General features: G+C 35.7%; 1 protein-coding gene across 3 annotated transcripts in view; it reads right to left on the reverse strand.

Moving 5' to 3' along the window:
- Nucleotides 1–20907, reverse strand: part of BRINP3 (BMP/retinoic acid inducible neural specific 3) — a 524991-nt gene that overhangs the window by 231791 nt on the left and 272293 nt on the right. For all 3 annotated transcript variants that reach the window (XM_004706659.2, XM_045298252.1, XM_045298251.1), the window contains exon 4: nucleotides 12647–12837. In XM_004706659.2, the coding sequence (XP_004706716.1) occupies nucleotides 12647–12837 (191 nt within the window). The remainder of the gene's footprint in view (nucleotides 1–12646; nucleotides 12838–20907) is intronic.

Below are 20907 nucleotides of genomic sequence, written 5' to 3' on the forward strand. Positions count from 1 at the left end.
GGGAAAAAAGGAGGAGCTGATCCCAAGGGCTCAATGGAAAGTAAATGTCTAGAAAAGAACAATGGAATATATATGTATGAATATGTTGGATACAATTGATGTATGGTTTGTAATAAGAGTTGTAAAAGCACCCAATAAAATGATTTTTTTTAAAAAGACATATGGACTAGATCTGGAGTGGGCTAGGATGTTTTCTCAATATAAAATTACCCTTAGATTTAAAGCTCTTTCTTACCCAGCAATAAGTGTATCTGGATTTGTTTCTCTAATCAACCTGACCTAACACACTTTGGAAGCATTCACTCCTCTATACCAGGAAATTTGGAAGACAGCTACTGGGCCAAGTTTCTGGAAGAAATACCCATATGCCTATTCCAAATAAAGGTGACCCAAAAGAATGCTTAAATTATAGAACAATATCATTGATATTACATGCAAGTAAAATTTTTCTGACAGTCATTCAAAAACATTAGAGCAATACATTGACAGGGAGCTGCCAGAAGTTCAGGCCAGAGTCACAAGAGGACATGGAAGAAGAGAAATCATTGCTGATTTCTCTTGGATCTTGACGCAAAGCAAAGAGTACCAAACAGATATTTACTTGTGTTTCATTGGTTTTGCTAAGGCATTCAACTGTGTAGGTCATAGAAAACTATGGATAACCTTGAGAATGGGAATTCCAAAACATCTCATTGTGCTCATGCCGAACCTGTAGATGGATTAAGAAGCAATTGGGTGAACAGAACAAGGGAGTCCTGTATTATTTAGAATCAGGAAATGTGTGTGTCAGGGTTATATCTTCTTACCATACTAATCCAATCTGTAATCTGAGCAAATCGTCAGAGAAGCTGGATTACATGAAGAAGAAGGTGGCGTCAGGACTGGAGGAAGGCTTATTAACAACTTGTACTTTGAAGATAACACACCTTGATCACTGAAATTGAAGAGGAGTTGAGGCACTTTCTGAGGAAGATCAAGGATGGCAGTCTTCAGTAAGGATTACAACTCAATGGGAAAAACAGCACGCTCCTCACAAATAGACTGATATGTAACATCATGATGATTGACAACTGGAGTGAGCAAGAATTTTGTCTTGCCCGGAGCCACAATCAATACTCATGGAAGTTGAAATCAAGAGATAAAACGATGAGTTGCTTTGAGTAAATCTGCTGCATCAGAGCTCTTTAGAGTATCGGAAAGCAAGCATGTTACTTTGAGGACTACAGTGAATCTGACACAAGCCAGAGGTGTTTTCAATGACCTCCTGTGCATATGAAAGTTTGACATTGACTAAAGAAGACTGAAGAAGTATTAATATATTTGAATTGTGGTGCTGGGCAAATAGTGAAAATCTCATGGTTTGTAAAACTGACAAACCACACAGTCTTGGAAGAAGTACTGCCAGAGTGCTCCTTAAGGCAAGGAAGGAGAGGCTTCATTTTACCTCCTTTGGATAAATTGCCAGGAGAGACCACTCCCTGGAGCAGGACATCATGTTTGGTAACGTAGAGTGTGAGGAAGAGCCTCAATGAGACACATTGACACAGTGGCTGCAACAATGGGCTCAGGCACAGGAACAACTGTGAGGCTGGTTCAGAATTGGACTGTTTGTTCTGTTGTTCATAAGGTCACGGTGGATTGATACTGATCTGATGGAATGTAACAACCATCACCACTGTTCAGAGGCTTAGGAAAGGCAGAATGGAAACCGGAAATACTGGCAGGAAGTGGAATGTGTGCTATTCTGTTGAGGGGACTGCAATGGTGACTTGAAGCAGGAGGTGAGTGAACCGTTGAATGCAAAACTGATGATCTACCCTTCAAGCCTTCTCCCAAGTCACAAGAAAAATTTTAAAGGGAAATAATGAAGCAAGGAAGTTTTGTCTAATATGATTTAAGTCCGTGTTTTACTTTTCAACATGTACACATGGAAAAGTGTATATATTGTAAGGAAACAATTCAGTTCTGTTTCATAACCTGAAAATATGAGAATCCAGATTAAGGAAGAGAACACAAAATACTCCAGAACTGCATACCCTTTCATCAATTATCTCCCAAAATTAGAATCAGCATCATTATTCCTAATAGAATGTTTTTTTGTTTTGCTTTATGTTATACTTTCTATGAATTGAATAATGCTGTATGTTTTCTTTGGCTTTTAGCTCATATCTTTCAATATTGTGTTTATAAGTTCTATGGAATGCATCCATATTGTTTTCCATAGTTCTAGATCATTCATTCACAAACCTGTGTAATATTGTCTTATGTGAATGTATGAGAGGACTTCAGAGTGTTCACAGAAAGAGGCAATTAAAGATAATGGAAATGTTACACAAGCCACCTTGTGCATACAATATTTATCCATTCCAAGGTTGGAGAATTTGAAGAGTTTCTGCTATGAGGATATTATGAATATTACACAACAAATATTGTGCTATATCCTTAGTGAGACAATATATCCAATTTTTTTGGATATACACATAAATATGGAAGTTATTAATCAGAGAGAACTTGTTATTAAATAGATAGTAACTATTGAATCAACCCCAATGTACGATCTTGGCAACCTTATGTACAGCAGAACAAAAATGTTTCTAGTGCTGCAGCATATTCAACATCACTGGCATGAGCAAGTCCATACATCCAAAACATAAAATACAATATTTGAATATCAAAGGAAAATACTTTGTACAATTAATTTAACTATGCATTTTATCTAGTTGACAGACCAGTTAAAATTTAGAGCAGAGGTATGGTTGGAAACAGGCTTAAAAAGTATTATCAATGTCTTGTTAGAAAGATTATTCTAATAATATGGACAATAGTTCATGTTCATGCCAGTGTCAATAAATTATTAACTATTAAGTTTACAGAAACAATTCATAGCTCTTTGCAAGATAGATTTGGACACTACTCTCAAAATACTGGGTTCTCCATTTTATTTAAAAAGTTACATTAAGCAAGTCACTACTCCTATCTAAACAAAATATGAAGGAAAAAGTCAGAATTCCAAAATATTTTATTTAGAGACTGGTTTATATATAATTTATTATCCCCTTCCTCAATGTATAAGTCCTCAGCTGCTAATGTAAAGGTTGTTTGTTTGAACTAACCAACCATTCTATGATAGTTAGATATGTCAGTCTGTTGCCATAAAGATTATAGCCATAGAAATTCTAAGGAGCATTTGTACTCTGTTCTATAGGGTCCTCAAAAGTCAGTACCAATTCAGGAGCTCTAAGGTTTTTAGTTTTTCCTCATTGTGTTAGCAGAACTGAACCTACAGTAACAAAATCAGAAACTATGATGGTAAATTTAGGCTCTTTTAATTCTTTCAGAGATGTTATCAAGGGAAAACACACACACGCACACATGCACACACATATATAGATATTGATGATTATTTGTTTGTGCCAACTTGAATAGGTATCACAGCTACTTCTTTGATAAACACTGTTCTAAGTTAAGCTATGGACTTAATTTGTTTAAATGAATCACACTTACAATCATGTCACTCAAAATAAAGCAGAAACCCCGCAATGATACAGATGGGCCTGTTGAGATGTTTTGAAGCCCTATGAGTAAGACTAGGTTTCTAAGAGGAAAATTTGTAACATCAATTCTGTAACATAAATATCCTGCCAGTTTCCAGTCTGCAGATTTGGGACTTATAACTGCTAGAGTATCTGGCCACTGGCTTAAGAACTTTTGTCTTGTCAACCCCCAAATCATATGACCAAATTGCATGCTCACATGAACCAATTCCTTACAAAGTCTCTCTCTATTTCCCCTTCTCTTTCCCCTTCCTACCCCTCCTCCCTCTCTCTCTCCTCTCCCTTCCTCTCCAGGTTTCTTTCTAAAAATTTAAAATTTTTATTTTATAACAGTCTTATTGGTACTTAATACAGATATTACACAATTCAGTAGTACAATAAAATCAAGAAGAATCATACGATCATTACCACAATCAATTCTGGAACATTTTCCCCCCAGGCTCCCATTGTTAAATCACTTTTAAAATGAATCGTGCAATCACCGTCAGTTCTAGTGCTCCCTCCCCCATCCTGCATTCATTGTATGCGCCTGCAGAAAGGGTTGCGATGTTGAACACAGCTTACAAGGACAGTGCTACAGTAAAATCTCATGGCTATGACTGCTTTCTCATTTCCAAAGACGTGCAATGTAGACTGATGACAAACCTCGTTCTTGATATCCATCAACTTCCCGAACAGATAAAAATGTCACTCCACCAGATCAGACCGCTTTTTAAAAAGCGGTTTTGTTGGCATATAGTTCACATATCACACAATTCAATAATTAAATCACATCAAGAAGAGTTGTACAATCATCACTACAATCAGATTTAAAATATTGTCTTGGTTGTTGGACTCATCATTATTAGCTCTTCATTCCCCTGCAACTGTTCATCAAGCTTTCTATTTAGAGGGTCTGAAAAGATTGCATAACAGTGCGTGACAAAAGAAGGCCTGATTTGTGGCACACATGGGACTGGTTTTGCCACCACTATCATGCACCTGCTCACACAGCCAACTCAGTGAAGCCAGTTTGGAGCAAAAAACAGCATGCCTCTCTTGCATCATGCACCTGACTCAAGTGACATCACACTGTGGTACTTTGTTTCTGTGATTGGAGAGGGACATGAAAGGATAGCAATTTGACAACACAGAAGAGGCAAAGACAAAAACGAGGGAGGTGCTGTCAGTCCTTCACATAGATGGGTTTGAAAAATGTTTCCAAAATGGAATCACAGATTGGGCACACGTATTTAGTGTAATGGGGGTACTTTGAAGGTAATCAGGTTGTTTTGTAAAGAGATTTAAATGCATAACTTTGAAAAATAATTCCCATTTTTTGTGGGGGTACCCCTCGCATATATTTGTTCCCAGTTGCTTTTACCTTCTGAGATGTCTATTATATGTGCATTTACAGTAGCAGAATGTTAAGGATACATTTTCTTAATTATTTTTCTTAATTGGGTCTAAAATCAAATTAATTTAAAATGTATTAAGGTTTTACTTATGGTAATAATATGAGCACTGATAGTCTATGGCCTATTTAACAATTGAGATATGCAAAATAAGACATTTGTATGGACATAGTTGTTGATTGTCATAAATTGTGATATCTGAGAATATTTTTGCAAACTGACATGTATAATGACATTTGCTTCTACTTTGGGATGGACAAAGTGGGTAAGGAAAAGAATGAGCTCAGGGATACAAATAACTACCTTCAGCGATAAATAAATAACTGTAAAGTTTCTACGAGCATCCTGAAAGAAAACCCCATGTTCTCTGGGCAGAAAATTGAAATTGTTGAAGCCAAATTCAGTGTCATCTTACTAGTAGCTCAACTACAAGACAAATTATATTTCCAAGCTTGAGGATGCCTGATGTTAAAATGAAGTCACCAATTGAGAAAAAAAAACAGAATCCTGAAAATTACAATGGGGCATATGTGCAGATCTGGACGATGTTCAGGATGCTGAGTCCATAAATATTTCTGAGTTTTTGTCAGTAGAAACAGTCTTCTAATCCAATTTTAGTAGTAAATTATAACTACCCAGAGGTAGTTCTTTGTAAAACACTGCTGATTCTCCTCAGGACCTAGACACACCACTTTGTTTTTTGTTTTTATTCCTTTCACACCAATCAAGTTCCAGGAGGTTCTGAACAATAATATCCTAAGTTTGAACAGTGAGTAGTGGCACTCTCAAAGAAATAGATTATTAAAAGCAGCCACTAAGACTGTTTATGCATATGAAAGTAGCAGTCCGAAAGCAATCCTACATTTCTGGAGGCAGTGTCAAGGTCAGTGCCACCACTGAGCAATGGAAGATTAAGTGCTAGTGGTTTTCCGCACCCATCCCACTCATCTATTTGGCCTGTTCAGAAACAAGTTCATTTTAAGGAAATCAAAGTGAATTAACATAAATTTACCTAGTACGTGTCAAATTGAAACTGTTACTCCAGATTTGGTTTCACTGCTTGAGGAAATTAACAGTCCTCTGATATATGATATAAAGCTGAAGATTTGCCAATTGCTTTTGGTTTTTCAATATCATTATTTCATGAAAATCAGAAGCTATTTTCTTCTTCTTCCAATGCTGGAAACCTATCTTCCTTGTCCTACCTCAAGGTATATTAACTTTCTAAAACAATGTCATAATTTAGTAAGTGGAGTCCTTGACCAATTTACCCTATCGGAAGCAATTGCACTGTTCAATTATATTGATGGTATAATTCTGAGTGGATCTATAAGAAAAAATAGCAACCACTGTGCAATTATGGGAAATGTATTAATGTCATAGGGGGGAATAAATCCAGCAAAATTGATAGGTCTAAACCTCAGTAAAATTTCTGGAACTCCAGTGGTGTGAATTATGTCAAGAAATATTTTCTAAGGAAAAAGATGAGTTTGCTGCATTTGGTCCTTTCTACAGGTGAAGAGGAGATACAAAGTAGTGGGTTTCTTTGGATTTGGGAGAGTGCATTTCTTACTTCAAGTTACTACTACCCTGATCCATTTACTGTGCAGCCTGAAAAGCCAGCTGCAAAGGACCCCGGTTGCTGGGCAAGCTGCGCCGCCACGTCACGTGAGTCATATGGACCAGCAATCAGTGGCGCTGAGGGGTTCATGGAATGGGAAGGTGCTTTGGAGCTATTGTCAGGGACTTACAGGAGAATCATCATATAGTTTCATATGATTTTGGAGAAAAACTTTATATCTCTTAAGAAATAGCATCTCTTCTTTTGAAAAACAGCTTTCGGTTTACACTTCATCATAGGAAGTTGAATGTGACCTGAATCACACATGTAGAACTAGGTATTGCTTGGCCGATGCACCTTTAAAGTTGAGTATGCATAACATTTTATCATCAAATGGAGGTAGTATGCAGGGGATCAGTCTGGAAAAGATACTGAAGGCAAATTTGAACTGCATGAGGAAGTAGTCCAAATGCCTGTGATCTCAACTCCTGTCACATTACTTTCTCTATCTTTCAGCCGACAGCTGTGGCCTTCTGGGGGATTCCTTACGATCAAGTCATCGAGGAAAATAAAAACAGGACTGGTTTATAGGTCACACCATATAAAATACAGGTAGCATCTGAAAGTAGATATTGGTAGCAATATTACTACTTTCTGAGAAATTCATGAAGAACACTGGTGAAAGAAAATTTTTCCAGTAGACATATTTTGAGTAGTTCAATAAGATATTCTATTTTCTTTAAAAGACAAATGGTCAAATTGTATAAAAGAATGTTGGCTGTTCCCATTGGTTTCACTGGGCTTAAGAACTTTGGAAGAACATAAATCAGCAATTATAAGGAATTCTGAGGAAAAGTTTGTGAGTAGGTATCTCTAAATATATTTTTTAAAGTGATGGTATTTGTATAGCATGCAAATATGTACCCTATGATGACTTCATTAGAGGAAGATTTTAATAAGTTGATATGTTCACTTTCATGTATTTTCCAGTTAACTTCTTCCTCCAGCCGCTCTTTCATTGCCCAAAGAGCTCATGAACACATTGTGTCATGTCACTTTGGGTCGAGAAAAAGGTTTGGACTCAGCCACTTACATAGTTAAGGTTTATTGTGCCAACCTGGCTGATAAACACATGTAGGTTTAATTGAAGGGTGGAGAGATAAATGGCTCGGTGAGCCTCCCTTTCTAGTGCGTGGTCTCTTGCTTTGTGATGGTCCCACCAGGATGCAGCTGCCTTAGCCAATTCCCTGCTTCAGCTGGCAAGGCTCACTTCCTGCAAGACATCCCTGAGGAGACGCCACACGGACTTACCCACATGTAGCCCTGTGTGCTGGAGCAGCTGTGTGGAGACCCCTGCGAGTGCTGAGATGCTTACACATTCACTGATTCAGCATTCCTCCTGCAGTCAGCATCATTGAGTGTGTTTTGTGAGATGGAGGAGGACTTTGTGGATTGGTGTCAGACATGTGGGTTAATATTGGACTTGTGGGCTTGGACAGCACTGGGTTGGGATGTTTTTTTGATGTGCACTTAACCTTTATATAAAACTCTCTCTTATACATGAGTTTCTGTGGATTTGTTTCTCTAATGTACCAAGACTCACACAGCCACATTGACTTGTCAAGATTGATATGGCTAAGACCCATGACTACTTAGTGCTCAATCAATCAGCAGCTAAGACGAACACCGAGTATCCTACAGCACACCACTTCCAAGGGTGATCAGCCAGGTACTCGGTGACAGGTCACTTACATGGACCTTCTTCAATAATATAAGATAGCAGATAACTCGTAGTGAAATGGACACTTATTCTGAGCATAGACGTTTCTGCCCTGCATGTAATACTTGTACTAAAACTATAATAAAGGATTTTTTTTTAAACTTCATGTCCATCATCGTGCTGTCTCACACACAGTCGCTTCGGGTCAAGAAACTCACTTCATAGAAAATACAGTGTAATGTTGAACCCATATTCATGGATTTCTCTAGTTTTACCATGTTCTCCATCATCTTATTGGAGGATAGCTTATAAAATGATAGGGAGGCCTTTTGAAGGTTCAATTATAAGGCTTGCTTTGTGGTAATGCCATGCAGGATAATTTTCCAGGAGAATTTAAATCAGTGTTAAATATAGGATTCTATTTCCCCAATAGCTCATTTAAGGATTCAGGAATAATGGAGGAAATAGAGTGACATCATTCTTCCTGGAATCCCTATTATTCCTAGTATACACTACTACTTTTTGGCTTTCTATTCTCACAGTGTAATGCTCTATTGATCTAGAGGTCTTAATTACAAAGGAATGAGTGGTTTTACTTTGTTGTTGTTGTCTATTTAGTTGTTTTATCATGAAACATAGTAATGATTAAATTGAAGGTGAGAGTAAGACTGTCACCTGGATATTTTGTGTTCCAATGCCTCAGAATCACTAGAATAGAAGGGAGGCGCTGTACTGATGGGTGTGATTAATCATGATTTCCAAGTTGAAATTGGTCTGTTATTATTACATGATGGAAGTGAGGAAGAGTATGTCTAGAATATGGATTATTCCTTAGGGTAGCTTTTAGGACTATCATTCCCAGTGAATAAAGGTCATGGAAATCTGTAATAACACAATTCAGATAGGAATACTAATGCCCCAAACATTTTAAAAATAACATTTTTGATTAAATCACCAGGCAAAGAATCATTATGGGCTAAAGTACATGCTGAGAAAAAGGAACTTTTAAATGTGTAGCATACGTAGGCATTGTAAATACTAATCAGTGACCAATTACACAAATGAAGATTAATTGTTGCTAGTATATTTTCTTTAAAATATGTTTCAGCATATATGGATAACATGTCATGTTTGCTTCAATCTCTTTTCCCTTAATAATATAACATAAACCAGAAACCAACCCAGTGCCATCAAGACAACACCAACTGATAGCGACTCTCTAGGACACAAGAAAACAGCTCTATGGTGTTTCCATGAATGTGATCTTTATGGAAGCAAATTGCTATTTCTTTCTCCTATGGAGCTACTACTAGTGGGTTCAAATCTCCAAACTTATCCCCAATACTTTTTAATTTTTTTACACATTTTTCTCCCACTCAATTCAGTTCCTTTTAATCTGGTAACTGGACACTATATAGTTTTAATGGTTTATGGGTCCTGGAAACTGAGGTTCATGTGGCCCATTAATCCATTTCACTATCATTTCCCTGTGTCTTCACAAATATTTCTTTACTTAAGAGAATCAGATAGCTGTGCCATGGATGGCTATTCATAAGCTTTTAAGATCTCAACTGTTATAAAATTAGGATTTCAAATGTTGTCTTTTTGGACTAAATTATTCCATTTGATATAGGTGACCCCAAAACTATGTGCATGAGTTCCCAGGCTAAATGACATATTTACTTATGGTGTTTGATTATGGATAAGACATTTTCATAATTTTTCCTAGTTATGTTTTGATACATTCATGGATATATTAACAGTAAACACTTATGTGGAAACATGCTCCATAAAAGCTCGCTTTCTCTCTATATCTATCTATCTATTTATCTATCTATCTATCTATCTATCTGTCTGTCTGTCTGTGGATGAGCACATTTATTTTTGTTTCAATTCTTGCACAGTTTTGATTTTGATAAAATAAGCCATCTTGATTGTTGGTGCAGAGCCTGAAATTTAGATTTTCTACAAATAGCTTAATAAATATTTCCTGTCAACTCATATATATCATACATACACATATGAGGGTCTACCCCCAAAACTCTGGAATTGAATTGCTTTCATAATTTCTTAAAAGTGTCCAGATAAATGCCCAATCTTGGACTAATTATTCCCCACTTCTGAAACAACATCAAGTAACATCCTCTTAAGTGATTGTCTAATGAAAATTTTCATTCTGCCTGATGTGGACACAATTCTTGACTCTGTGTTAGTTCTGCTAGATAGTCCTGTAGAATTTCTTTTTAATCTTCCTCATGTGTATGAGTATGTACTGATTAGTTCTCAGTTAAATACCTCCTCAGCTAATGCCCTACTGGGACTCTCTCTGTAGCACTGTCCTGTATGATTCTCTATCCAGTAACTGTTCGCCTTCTAGAGTTCACTGAACTTTCATCTCTGCCTCCTGAATCATTGATGTTCTCTTGACACTGCATAAATTCTTTCTCACTGCACAGCTTCTTGGAAACTCTGCATACTGGAACAATCGGAGTTCACCTTAGTTATTTTCTGTCTCTTGGAGATCACTATCATTCATTGCTTGGTGTTGCATTTTAAAGCCAAAATTAAACACATCGTTCTATATAACTTGTTGTTGTTGATGCTGCAGTTGTTTCAATTTGGAGAGTTAATATAGTCTCTACTCCCTTAGGTATGAGAAAGCAATGTTGCTATAATAATGTGCCGATCTCCCCTACCAAAATTCTTGTTATAAAAATGATGTTCCTTTGGGACTAATTTTAAGCCATTGCTAGTTTAGAGTGTTTATTAGGCTTTACAATTTCCAGGTGTACTACCCAGAACAATGATTGTATACTGGAGAATGTATCATTAAAATCTACACCCTTGTGGCACATATATCTCTTATGAGAGAAAAGAAGTATGTACAAATACTTCCTACATTGTGACATGATGGTTACATGGATTTTCTTACTTGGTATCAATGAAATATTCTATTGTATAACTCCAGTTGGTGCTCAACAAAATAAATCAATAGCCATATAATGAACACACTTACAACAATATTGTCTTCTACTAGGAAACACAATCTGATTTAAGTTAATGCTTACATTATTAAAATTGATTTCCTAAAAATCTATTTCTCATTAGGACCTCCAGCTAAATATTTCTAGCAACATCTTACCTAACATTATTTCTAAATTAACTAAAACATCTATATTGTGTTGACTCTATTTTGATCTATAAGAATAAGTTATATTTATATACTCCATTACTCAGTATAGCATAAACTCTACATGTCAGAGGAAGATTCACTATAATTGTATAATTTACATCGTTTGAAGTATTTTTCCCAACCATAGCTACTAACAATATTGAAGTGGTGTATGCTGAGACTTTGCAGTGATGTTTGTTTAACCCTTAAGCTAGAAATTATAACATATCACTTCTTATTCTTTCTATACATCTCAAACCAAAAACATTTTGGTTATAATCATTTTCTAGCATTGTTAAAATAATATTGAAGAAGAAAGTGCCAACTGACACAATAACGCACATAATAATTTTAGTCTCACAAAGCAGTCAGATGCTAAATGTAATGACTTCTTTTTAAATCAACTATGAAATGGTATATTTGAAATACGCAAACATTCTATGTTGCAGTCTGGTTTTATTAACTTAGTCAAAGACCACGCTGTGCTGACTCTTTGCTCTGTTGATTTTGCAATGGCCTTTGGCCCATCACAATAACATGTTGACCTGACCTACCAGAGAAATACGTGTTTTCTATTGCTTTGAGGCTGTCGTTTCTTTATTCCTTTATTTCTCGGGAGAAAATAAAAGCTCCATTATTCTTCCATATTTTCAAATCTCAGAAAATCAACATTAGTATATCCAAAGGCAAAGGATATTAAATGTGTGGAGTTAATCCACTCATTGTAGATTATGGTGTTTCTTGACTTCGAGAACTCTAACTAAGCATTTATACTTTTTAATTTGAACTTTAAAATGTTCAGAGAACAGAAAATTCTCCCTAAACTAGGACTTCTTAATGATTTTTCTGCCAGGGACAACTTCGAAACCCAAAGATTCCTTCAAAAGATAATATTTTTAAATGCATAAATACCAATTGCATTGTAATTGTAAAACTTTATTAAAACAAAATTATGTAAGCACACTTTGGAAAGAGTCTATACACATCAGGTTAAAGTTGTACAATTCAGTGTATTTCAATTTACACTTGTCCATGAAGAATATTGGACCAGTTAAGAAGCGAAAACAAACAAAGATATATATAAGTATACTATTGGATGCTGAGCCTGGAAACCAAAAGTAATGGGAATATTAAAATACTTTTATAAACATACAGTTTAAATCACTGAGGTGTGCAATATAGAGAAATGCATTTTAGAAGTAGGAACAAAACAAAGCGATAATGCAAGAGGAACCGCATTCCTACCTTTATGGCAGTGGATGCAATTTGAATGTGGTGCAGTCTCCGGAGGGTGCTGTCCCTGTCGATGAAGTAGGACGCGGCCAGCTGATGCAGAATTTCCAGAGTGACTGACGAGCTGTTGGTGCTGGACTCACTTCCTTCCGATCGTTTGCTCAGCTTCCGCTTGTCCACAAAAATTGTGAGCGACTCCTCTCCTGCATTAACAATATTTCAAATTATGCTGTTTTCCACTTACAGTTAGATTGTAATTATCTTCAGGTAGAAATGCCTAGATTATGGCCACAGGGAAAGAGGGGAGGATGAGGTTTGCGTTTTTTTTTTTGCTCACATATGTTTTCTCAAGTGCCTGCAAGAGGTAGCTTTCACTTGTTATTTGTGAACATCGAAGAGCTAGTTTGATTTAGCCAGCTTTCAGTGATGTCCTCAGATAGTTTGGCTTTCCTACAGTGGGATCCATAATATGAAACTGCATTTATTTATCATATTTTATTTTTCTCCCTGAAAACACTATAGGAAAACGAAAACATGGCAAAGCATATTATTATTTTTAGCAGTTTTTAACTGTACCTTAAGATGAAAACTGTGTATCGCTATATGTATACTTGGCATCTTAAAGATATATAATAAAATAAATCCAGGTTTTATAGTGTATAAGTTAATGAAGATTTTTAGACTCTGATTAACATACACATGTTTTTACTAGGGCTTGTGGCAGCATACTGGTAAGGATTCTGATCAGACGTTCACAAAGCGGGGGATGATTGTTATAGCAAGTGAAGACGCTGTTCTTATGGATAGCCGTTTCGATTGAGTTATCAGCACCACTGAAGAGTGAACTCTGAGTTTCCCTCTGGCTTCTCCTCTGTGTGATTCTCATAAATCATTTCATAATCCTGTATTACTAGATAACATTTTATTTGACAATAGAAGCATAATTATAAAATTAACTGAACATTTAAAAATATTTCTGTCTTATAACTTCTTAGATTTCCTTTGTATATGCAATTAAGCAAGGGTTGGTTAGGTTTTATTTGGAGGTGCCACCCAATACAGGTTCTTTTACATAAACTGAAAAACGTAATTTTAAAATCCAGATTTTTCTTTTGAAAAACCAGCTGAAAATGAAATTAATGACCAAGCAAAAACTTTAACATTACTCGTTTTCTCTGTTAGTAACAAATTCAGATGTTCCCAATGTACTCCTATTTTGTTAAAATATAGTGTATAAAGAAGCTTCATGGGGGACACTAACCTCCAAGAAAAATGGCAAAGGACTCCCAAAGGCAAATCTTAAATATATAAAAAACTAAGCTATGCTTTTCAATAGTCAAATGCTGACAAAAATGCCATTATGATTTCAGGTGCATATGAACCCGACATCGTCAGACTTCCACAGCCTTGGATGTTCGACAAGAACATAAGTGTCACACTTGATGCTTGCTCTGGTTCTTTCGGGAGCCCATCTGTTCTAGTGGCATTGTGCCCACCTACAAACTGAGAATCCAGCTTTAGGAAAGGCCAAATGTGATTTTCTAGTAGAAATAGTGCACATCTGGTTTATACCTTAAGCACAGTGTTAACTTAAAAATAAAATAAGACATTTCTATGGCTATTCCAAATATTCAATTGTAAATAAAAGTCAGATTTTTTCTTCAAGTTATCAGTTCTATTGATGCATTTGCAAAGTGTCAACAAACGTTATTTTCTAAAATCATATGCACGGTTGTATTTGGATCACAACATGTATATTGCGAGTCAAGCCAATTAACTAAGATTACTAAAGAAAAGACTGTGAGAATGAGAGTGGGTGGGTCACATAATCAGCAGTATTAGGACATGTGCTTGGTCAACATCTTTGTAGGGGGTGCATCGAATGTGAAAAGAGATTACACAATTAACATTCAACAGAAACAAACAAAAACTGCCCAATAATCATTTACTCACAGGAGACCCCTGTGTGAAAATTTGTGTGCATACAACTTAAAATGGTGAGTAAATCTGAGAAAACTCACACATATTCCAAATTGTGAGAGAGTACACAAAAACAAGCCAACACCCCAAATCGGTAAGATAACCTAAGAAGTCACAGTTTGCATGCATGCCCTAGAAATAACCTCTTCCTTGAATGCAGAACATTCTTTCTGAGAGGTAAAATACTGGATGTTTAAGTCAAATTAAACATGAACTCTGGACTACAAAAAATTAAGAAATAAAATTCAGGAAGTTATAGAAATGTGCCCAGAGGAGGGAAACATTGCTTCAAAAATAAATCTATTTTTGAGGAGGAGCGTATTAAGCATTATATTTTTGAAATATTTTTAAATCACATAATTCTGAGAGAGGAGAAGTGTCTACACCCAGAAGCCGTGTTTTGCACATTTTGGATTTATAGTAATGCATAAATACCTTGTAAATTAACTGATAAAACTAGTCATATTAATTTATACAATCTCATTTCCTATTGGAATACAAAGCAAAATGCAGCTCTGAAATATAAGTAAAAGTTAAATTTGATTAAGAAAGGTTGAAATAAATTAATAAAGATAAATTGATAAATACCAATAAAACAGTGATTTGTATATATCATATTATATTAGCAAAGGTCTTTATGCTGTTTGGTAAAAGGCCATTGAAAAAGGGGAAAATATTCAATGTGACGGATAGATACAGTGACTATAACAATGGGCTCAAACACAGCCATGATTGTGAGTGTGACTCGCGACTAGGTAGTATCCTGTTGTTATACAGAGAGTTGCTCTGAATTGTAATAGAATCAACAAAATCTAACAACACCATCATAATAAGAGTAGTAATAAAGGAAAAACATTGACACAGAAATAAAGACAGACAAAATCACGAAAACTAACATACACATGCATGAAAATCTACAGAAAATATGGAAAATTACTGGAATGAAAGACTGGTTTGAAATGAGGGAAATATTAATAGAAATTAGTGTATTAATAGATTTAGAAAGAAAATCTACCAATTCTTATAGAGTATTGATAAAATGAATAACTATTCCTGCTAGTTTTTAGTAAATTAGCATCAGTGAATGATTAGGATTCAGTGGATAAGTTTCACAGCTCCCTGGTGGCATGATTAAGCACTCATGGACTAAATGCAAAGTCAGCAATTTGAATCCACAACTGCTTCCATGGGGCATTATTCGATCCTACTCAGAAGCTATGACTCTAAAGCAACTCAATAGCAATGCATGTTCTGGGAGTTTTTCAAAAGGATAAAATACATACACCCATTCATCACTTATGAACATAGGTTGCAAAAACCAGTTTGTTATGTGAAAAACAGCACTATATAAAAATGAAGAGATATATCACACCAAATGACAATATGGAAGATGACTACATCATTAGATCACTTCCAAATAACTGTTCTACAGTTATTTGTCAAACCACTGCCAATCAGAGGCCAGACAACTTAACACATAATGGGAATCATCACAGTAAGCATTATCTTGTCTCATACTTCAATATCAGTTATTGCCAGACAAACATACATCCTAAATGAACAGAATTAGTCAGTAGATTTATTTGTTAGTTTTTAAAATGGGAAATGGTAGATCAATGTGAAATGATAGCTAGTAAGCTAATCAATAACGAAGAATAGATGTACTCCAAGGAGCAACGATGTCAGTGGTCATTAGGCTACTAACCATAAGGGTTGGTTGTTCAAACACAGCCGATGCTCTACATGAGAAAGGGGAGACATTCTGCTCTTGTCAAGGTTTAGTTAGAATCCCAGAGATTTCTAAATCAGTTCTATTTTATCTTATAGTTCACTATGAATTTTAAAGAATTGGATGGAAAAGTACGAGATATACTGTTTGGTCCCCAAGGAAGAATTTTATATACTGGGAAATGCAGAAGTCATTATCATTAAAATCAGACCAGCAAAATATATCCCCCATTGGTTATATTATTACCATACTAATAAATATATTAAGAGAGAATAAAGTTAAAGCAATAGAAGTAACTCACTGCCAGTGAGTCAATTTCCAACTCATTAAAACCCTATAGGACAGGGTAGAATTGACCCTATTGTTTTCTGAGACTATGTATTTAAGGAAATATAAAGCCTCCTCTTGGGTTGGTGGATTTGAACTGCAGAACTTGTAGTTAGCAGCCCAATACATAACCCATTCCACCACTGAGAATCCTCTTTGAATATAATATGACTATATGTTTCAAAAATAGTAGAAAATCAATATACAAACTAGTGCAGACAGTAATAGAACACAGTAAGCTAACAGAATAATAAAAACATTATTGAATCAGTGGATCATAAGTATTATAAACAAATATCAGCTAATTAAAATTATGATTGGAATAATCCATTTAAAATAGCAAAGTGAACTCAAAATCTCTATACAGAAATATAAACCATTACTAAAAGTCATAAAATGGATACTAGATATTGGATGACATAGCTTTTGAACAGTTATATTCAACATTGAAATTTTCTGAATTAAATTATAATTTATTTAATTCAATTTATTTCATTTAATTCAATCTCATTTAAATTGTCATACTTTTCTGTTATTTTTCTAAAATTAGTTGTGAGAATGATACATTCTGTATGCAAACTTAATCACATGGAAGCACCAGACATGTACAAAGACATGCATAACTATGTATTTTTATATGTGAATGCATATTTAAATCCTGTACAATCGAGGTATATTGTTGTAAACCAGCACTATCATGGTGTTGTACTGCCTTGCTTGTTGCCATGATGATGGAAAATATGCGCTTGTATTTTAAATACCAGCAGATTCATCCATGGCCAAACATGTTAACAGAGCTCCCAATGAAGAAGAGAATAGGGATGAGGACTGTGTTCTTCACTTCTGAGGGATTAGCCGCTGCAAATCATATGAACATCGTTGGAACATTATCTGATATAATGCCAGAAAGTGAACTCCTCAACTTGGCAGTTATTCAAAGCATTATTTGGGAAGAGCTGCCTCTTCAGTTCGGTCAGCCTTATTACTAACTGGAATATGGGATGTAGGAAGTATGAAATGAGTAAAATTGGAACTCATCAAAAATAAAATGGAACACATACAAATTGATTTGCTAGGCATTAATGAGCTGAGCTAGACGGATATAGGCTATTTTGAAACTGAAAATCCCATTGTTTACTAGACCTGGAGTGACAAGTTCATGAAGAATGGTGGCACATGCATGGCCCAAACACGACCAGAACAATGTTGTCTGTAATAGGATAACATCTATATGCCTACAAGGAAATTAATTAAACTATTATTACAATTCATGAATAAAAGCAAAAGCTAGTGATGAAGACAATAAAAATTCTAACAACTTCTTTAGTCTGAAATCGATCAAATATACGATTAAGATGCATTAATAGTTAACGGTGAATGGAATGAAACAGCGTGAAACAAAGAGGAAGGAGCGTTAGTTGGAAAAGACGCCTAAGTGATAGAAATGAAGCTAGAGATTCCAGGGTAAGATTTCTTTGGGCAATCATGCTTTCACGGAGCATTCCTCTTCTCAACAACATGTATGACAGCAACTGTACATGTAGACCCCACCATATGACACACACAGTAATCACATTGACGACATCTGTGGTATCATTAGCCAAAGCAAGGTCAGGAGCCAACTGTCAATCAGAACATCAATTGCTCAAATATAAGTTAATGCTGAAGCTGAAGAAAACTGAAACACATCCACAAGAGCTGAAATATGATCTTCTTTTATAACTCACTTGAATTTAGAGAACATCTCAAGAACAGACCTGATCCAATGAACACGACTGGCAGAAGAACTGACAAATCACGAGATGACATATTGACAGAAAGGCAAGAAAGAGAGAAAAGACCACAGTGAACCTCAGGAAAGAATCTGAGCCTCGCTCTTGAACATGCAATAGCTAAATAAAACGGAATAAATGGTGAAGTACAAGAACTCAGCAGAAAGTTTCAAATGGCAGAGAGAAAAGATGAAGTAAAGCATACAAGTTGAGGAAATTTACAAAGACTTATAGTTTGGAAGTCTAGCCGGAAAAATATACAAAATGTATCTCAAGATGAAAGAACTGAAAGAATAAATTCAAGACTTAATTTGAAATATTAAAGGATACGATTTGCAGGATATTGAATGATATAAAATCATTTTAAAAAGACAAATAAATTAGAAGATCATTACCTGGCCTACTGGCTGATATGGAAGAAATCCATATCCGTGCTCATTCCAAAAATAAAAAAAGTGACCCTACAGAAAGCAGGTATCATTGAAGAAAATCATTAATATCACACGCAAGAAAAACATTTGTTGAAAATAATTATTAAATGGCTTAACAGTACATTAAAAAGGAGCTGCTGGAACTCAGGCTACTCAAACTCAACCTCAGAAAAGACCCTGAACTAGGTCTATCACTGCTGACAGCAGATGGATCTTGACTGAGAGAGGAGAAAACCAGAAAATATGTATTGCATTTTACTGAGTACAGAAAGCCATTTGACTGTTAATCTCAACACGTTACATATAACATTGTGAAGAATGGGAATTCCACAACATTCAATTATGCTCACGACAAATCATAGACAGAATGACATTCAGACAAACATAACATGGAATATTGTGCAGTTTAAATTCAGAAAAGGTGTGAGTCAGGGCTGTATCTTTTCATTATATTTATTCCATGTGCTGAGAAAATAATCTGAGAAATTGGATTATATTAAGAAAAACAGGGCATCAGAATTGGGAGAGGTTAATTAATAATCTGTGACATGCAGATGAACTGACTTTACTTGCTAACAGTGGGAGGAGTTGAGGAAATTGCTGATGAAGATCAGTCTACCGCTTCTCGGTGGATTGTAATTTATTGTAAAGGAAACCAAAATCCTCACAACTGGACCAATCAGCAAGATTGTTATAAATGAAGTAAAGATAGAAGTTGTTATAAATGAAGAAAAATTGAAGAAAAGATTGAAGTTATAAAATGAAGGATTTCATTTTACATGGATCTACAATCACCATTGATGGAAGCAAGAATCAAATGCTTAAAATTCATGTGGAAGCTACCGGAAAATGAATATAGACATAAGCAAACTTAGCCCCACCTCACCTGAGGGAGAATTGATCCTGAAGAATGAACAGTTATCTTTATATTAGCAGGCATGCTTAAAATGTCAAGGCCCCTCAATGACATTTTAAAATCTGCCCACTGAGTATTGTGTAATTGAGACCATGAAGAAAAAGAGAAACCCCAAGAAAAAGAAAAGAAAGGACAAAAGGTGAGCTTCGACGATAGAGGCCCTACAGAGAGCAGACTACCCCAGGGTAAGCTTGCACCAGCCCACACTCAGGACTCTGCTTACAGGAAGCCCAGTCACTGGGAGAGTGAGTGTCCCAATAAACCAGTGTTTCCCAGAATGAGTAAAGCCACCACCACGGGGTACTAGAACACTGGGGAAGGAGTGGGGGAGGTGTGTTAAAAGAGATACCTACACTTTATCAGAGTTGTAGGCTATAGTATTAAAGTTTATAATTGATAGGGCAGGCACTGAGTGATTTTTTTTTTTCCCCTGAAAAGGAGGCATTAGCATGGATGGAAGCATGCAAGTTTGGGAACCTGTAAATGAAGAACATTAAAAGTACAATGAGCTACCAGAAGAACAAACAAATCTTTCTTGGAGTACGTACAGTTAGAAGGCCTCGTAGAAATCAGAATGCCCAGACTTCATCTCCCATATGTGGACATGTTAGGAGAATTAGTCCATGGTAAAGGATATCAGATTGGGTGATACAACAGGTCAAGGGAAAAGAGTAGATCCTGAATGAGATGGGATGATGCAATGGCTGCAAAGATGGGATCAAACAGAACAACCGCGTGGATGGCTGAGGACCTGACTAGGTTTCCTTCTATTATATCATTCAATTACAGGGAGATTATGATTCAGGACCACGTGGATGGCCACTACCAGTAACAACAAGTAATACAACAATGATAACGGTGTTGTAAAACGTGTACAATAAAGTTTTGATGGATGAATAGATGAATGCAACAGCAAAAAACTTCATAAAATTTATATGGAAATTTAATGCTTGATAAAAATGATATACTAATTCAATGTAGAGTCATGAGCTTCAAAAAATGAAATGCTAATATGTGATTAGACATTTGGAAAATAAAGAACATTATTTAATTCCAGGACAAATTCCAAATGTACTAAATCAATTTAAATTAGGCCACATGAAATCATTATTTTTTTC

This window comes from Echinops telfairi, unplaced genomic scaffold, assembly GCF_000313985.2.
Source record: "Echinops telfairi isolate 266 unplaced genomic scaffold, ASM31398v2 ScPeMD7_7424;HRSCAF=8462, whole genome shotgun sequence".
Classification (NCBI taxonomy): Eukaryota; Metazoa; Chordata; class Mammalia; order Afrosoricida; family Tenrecidae; genus Echinops; species Echinops telfairi.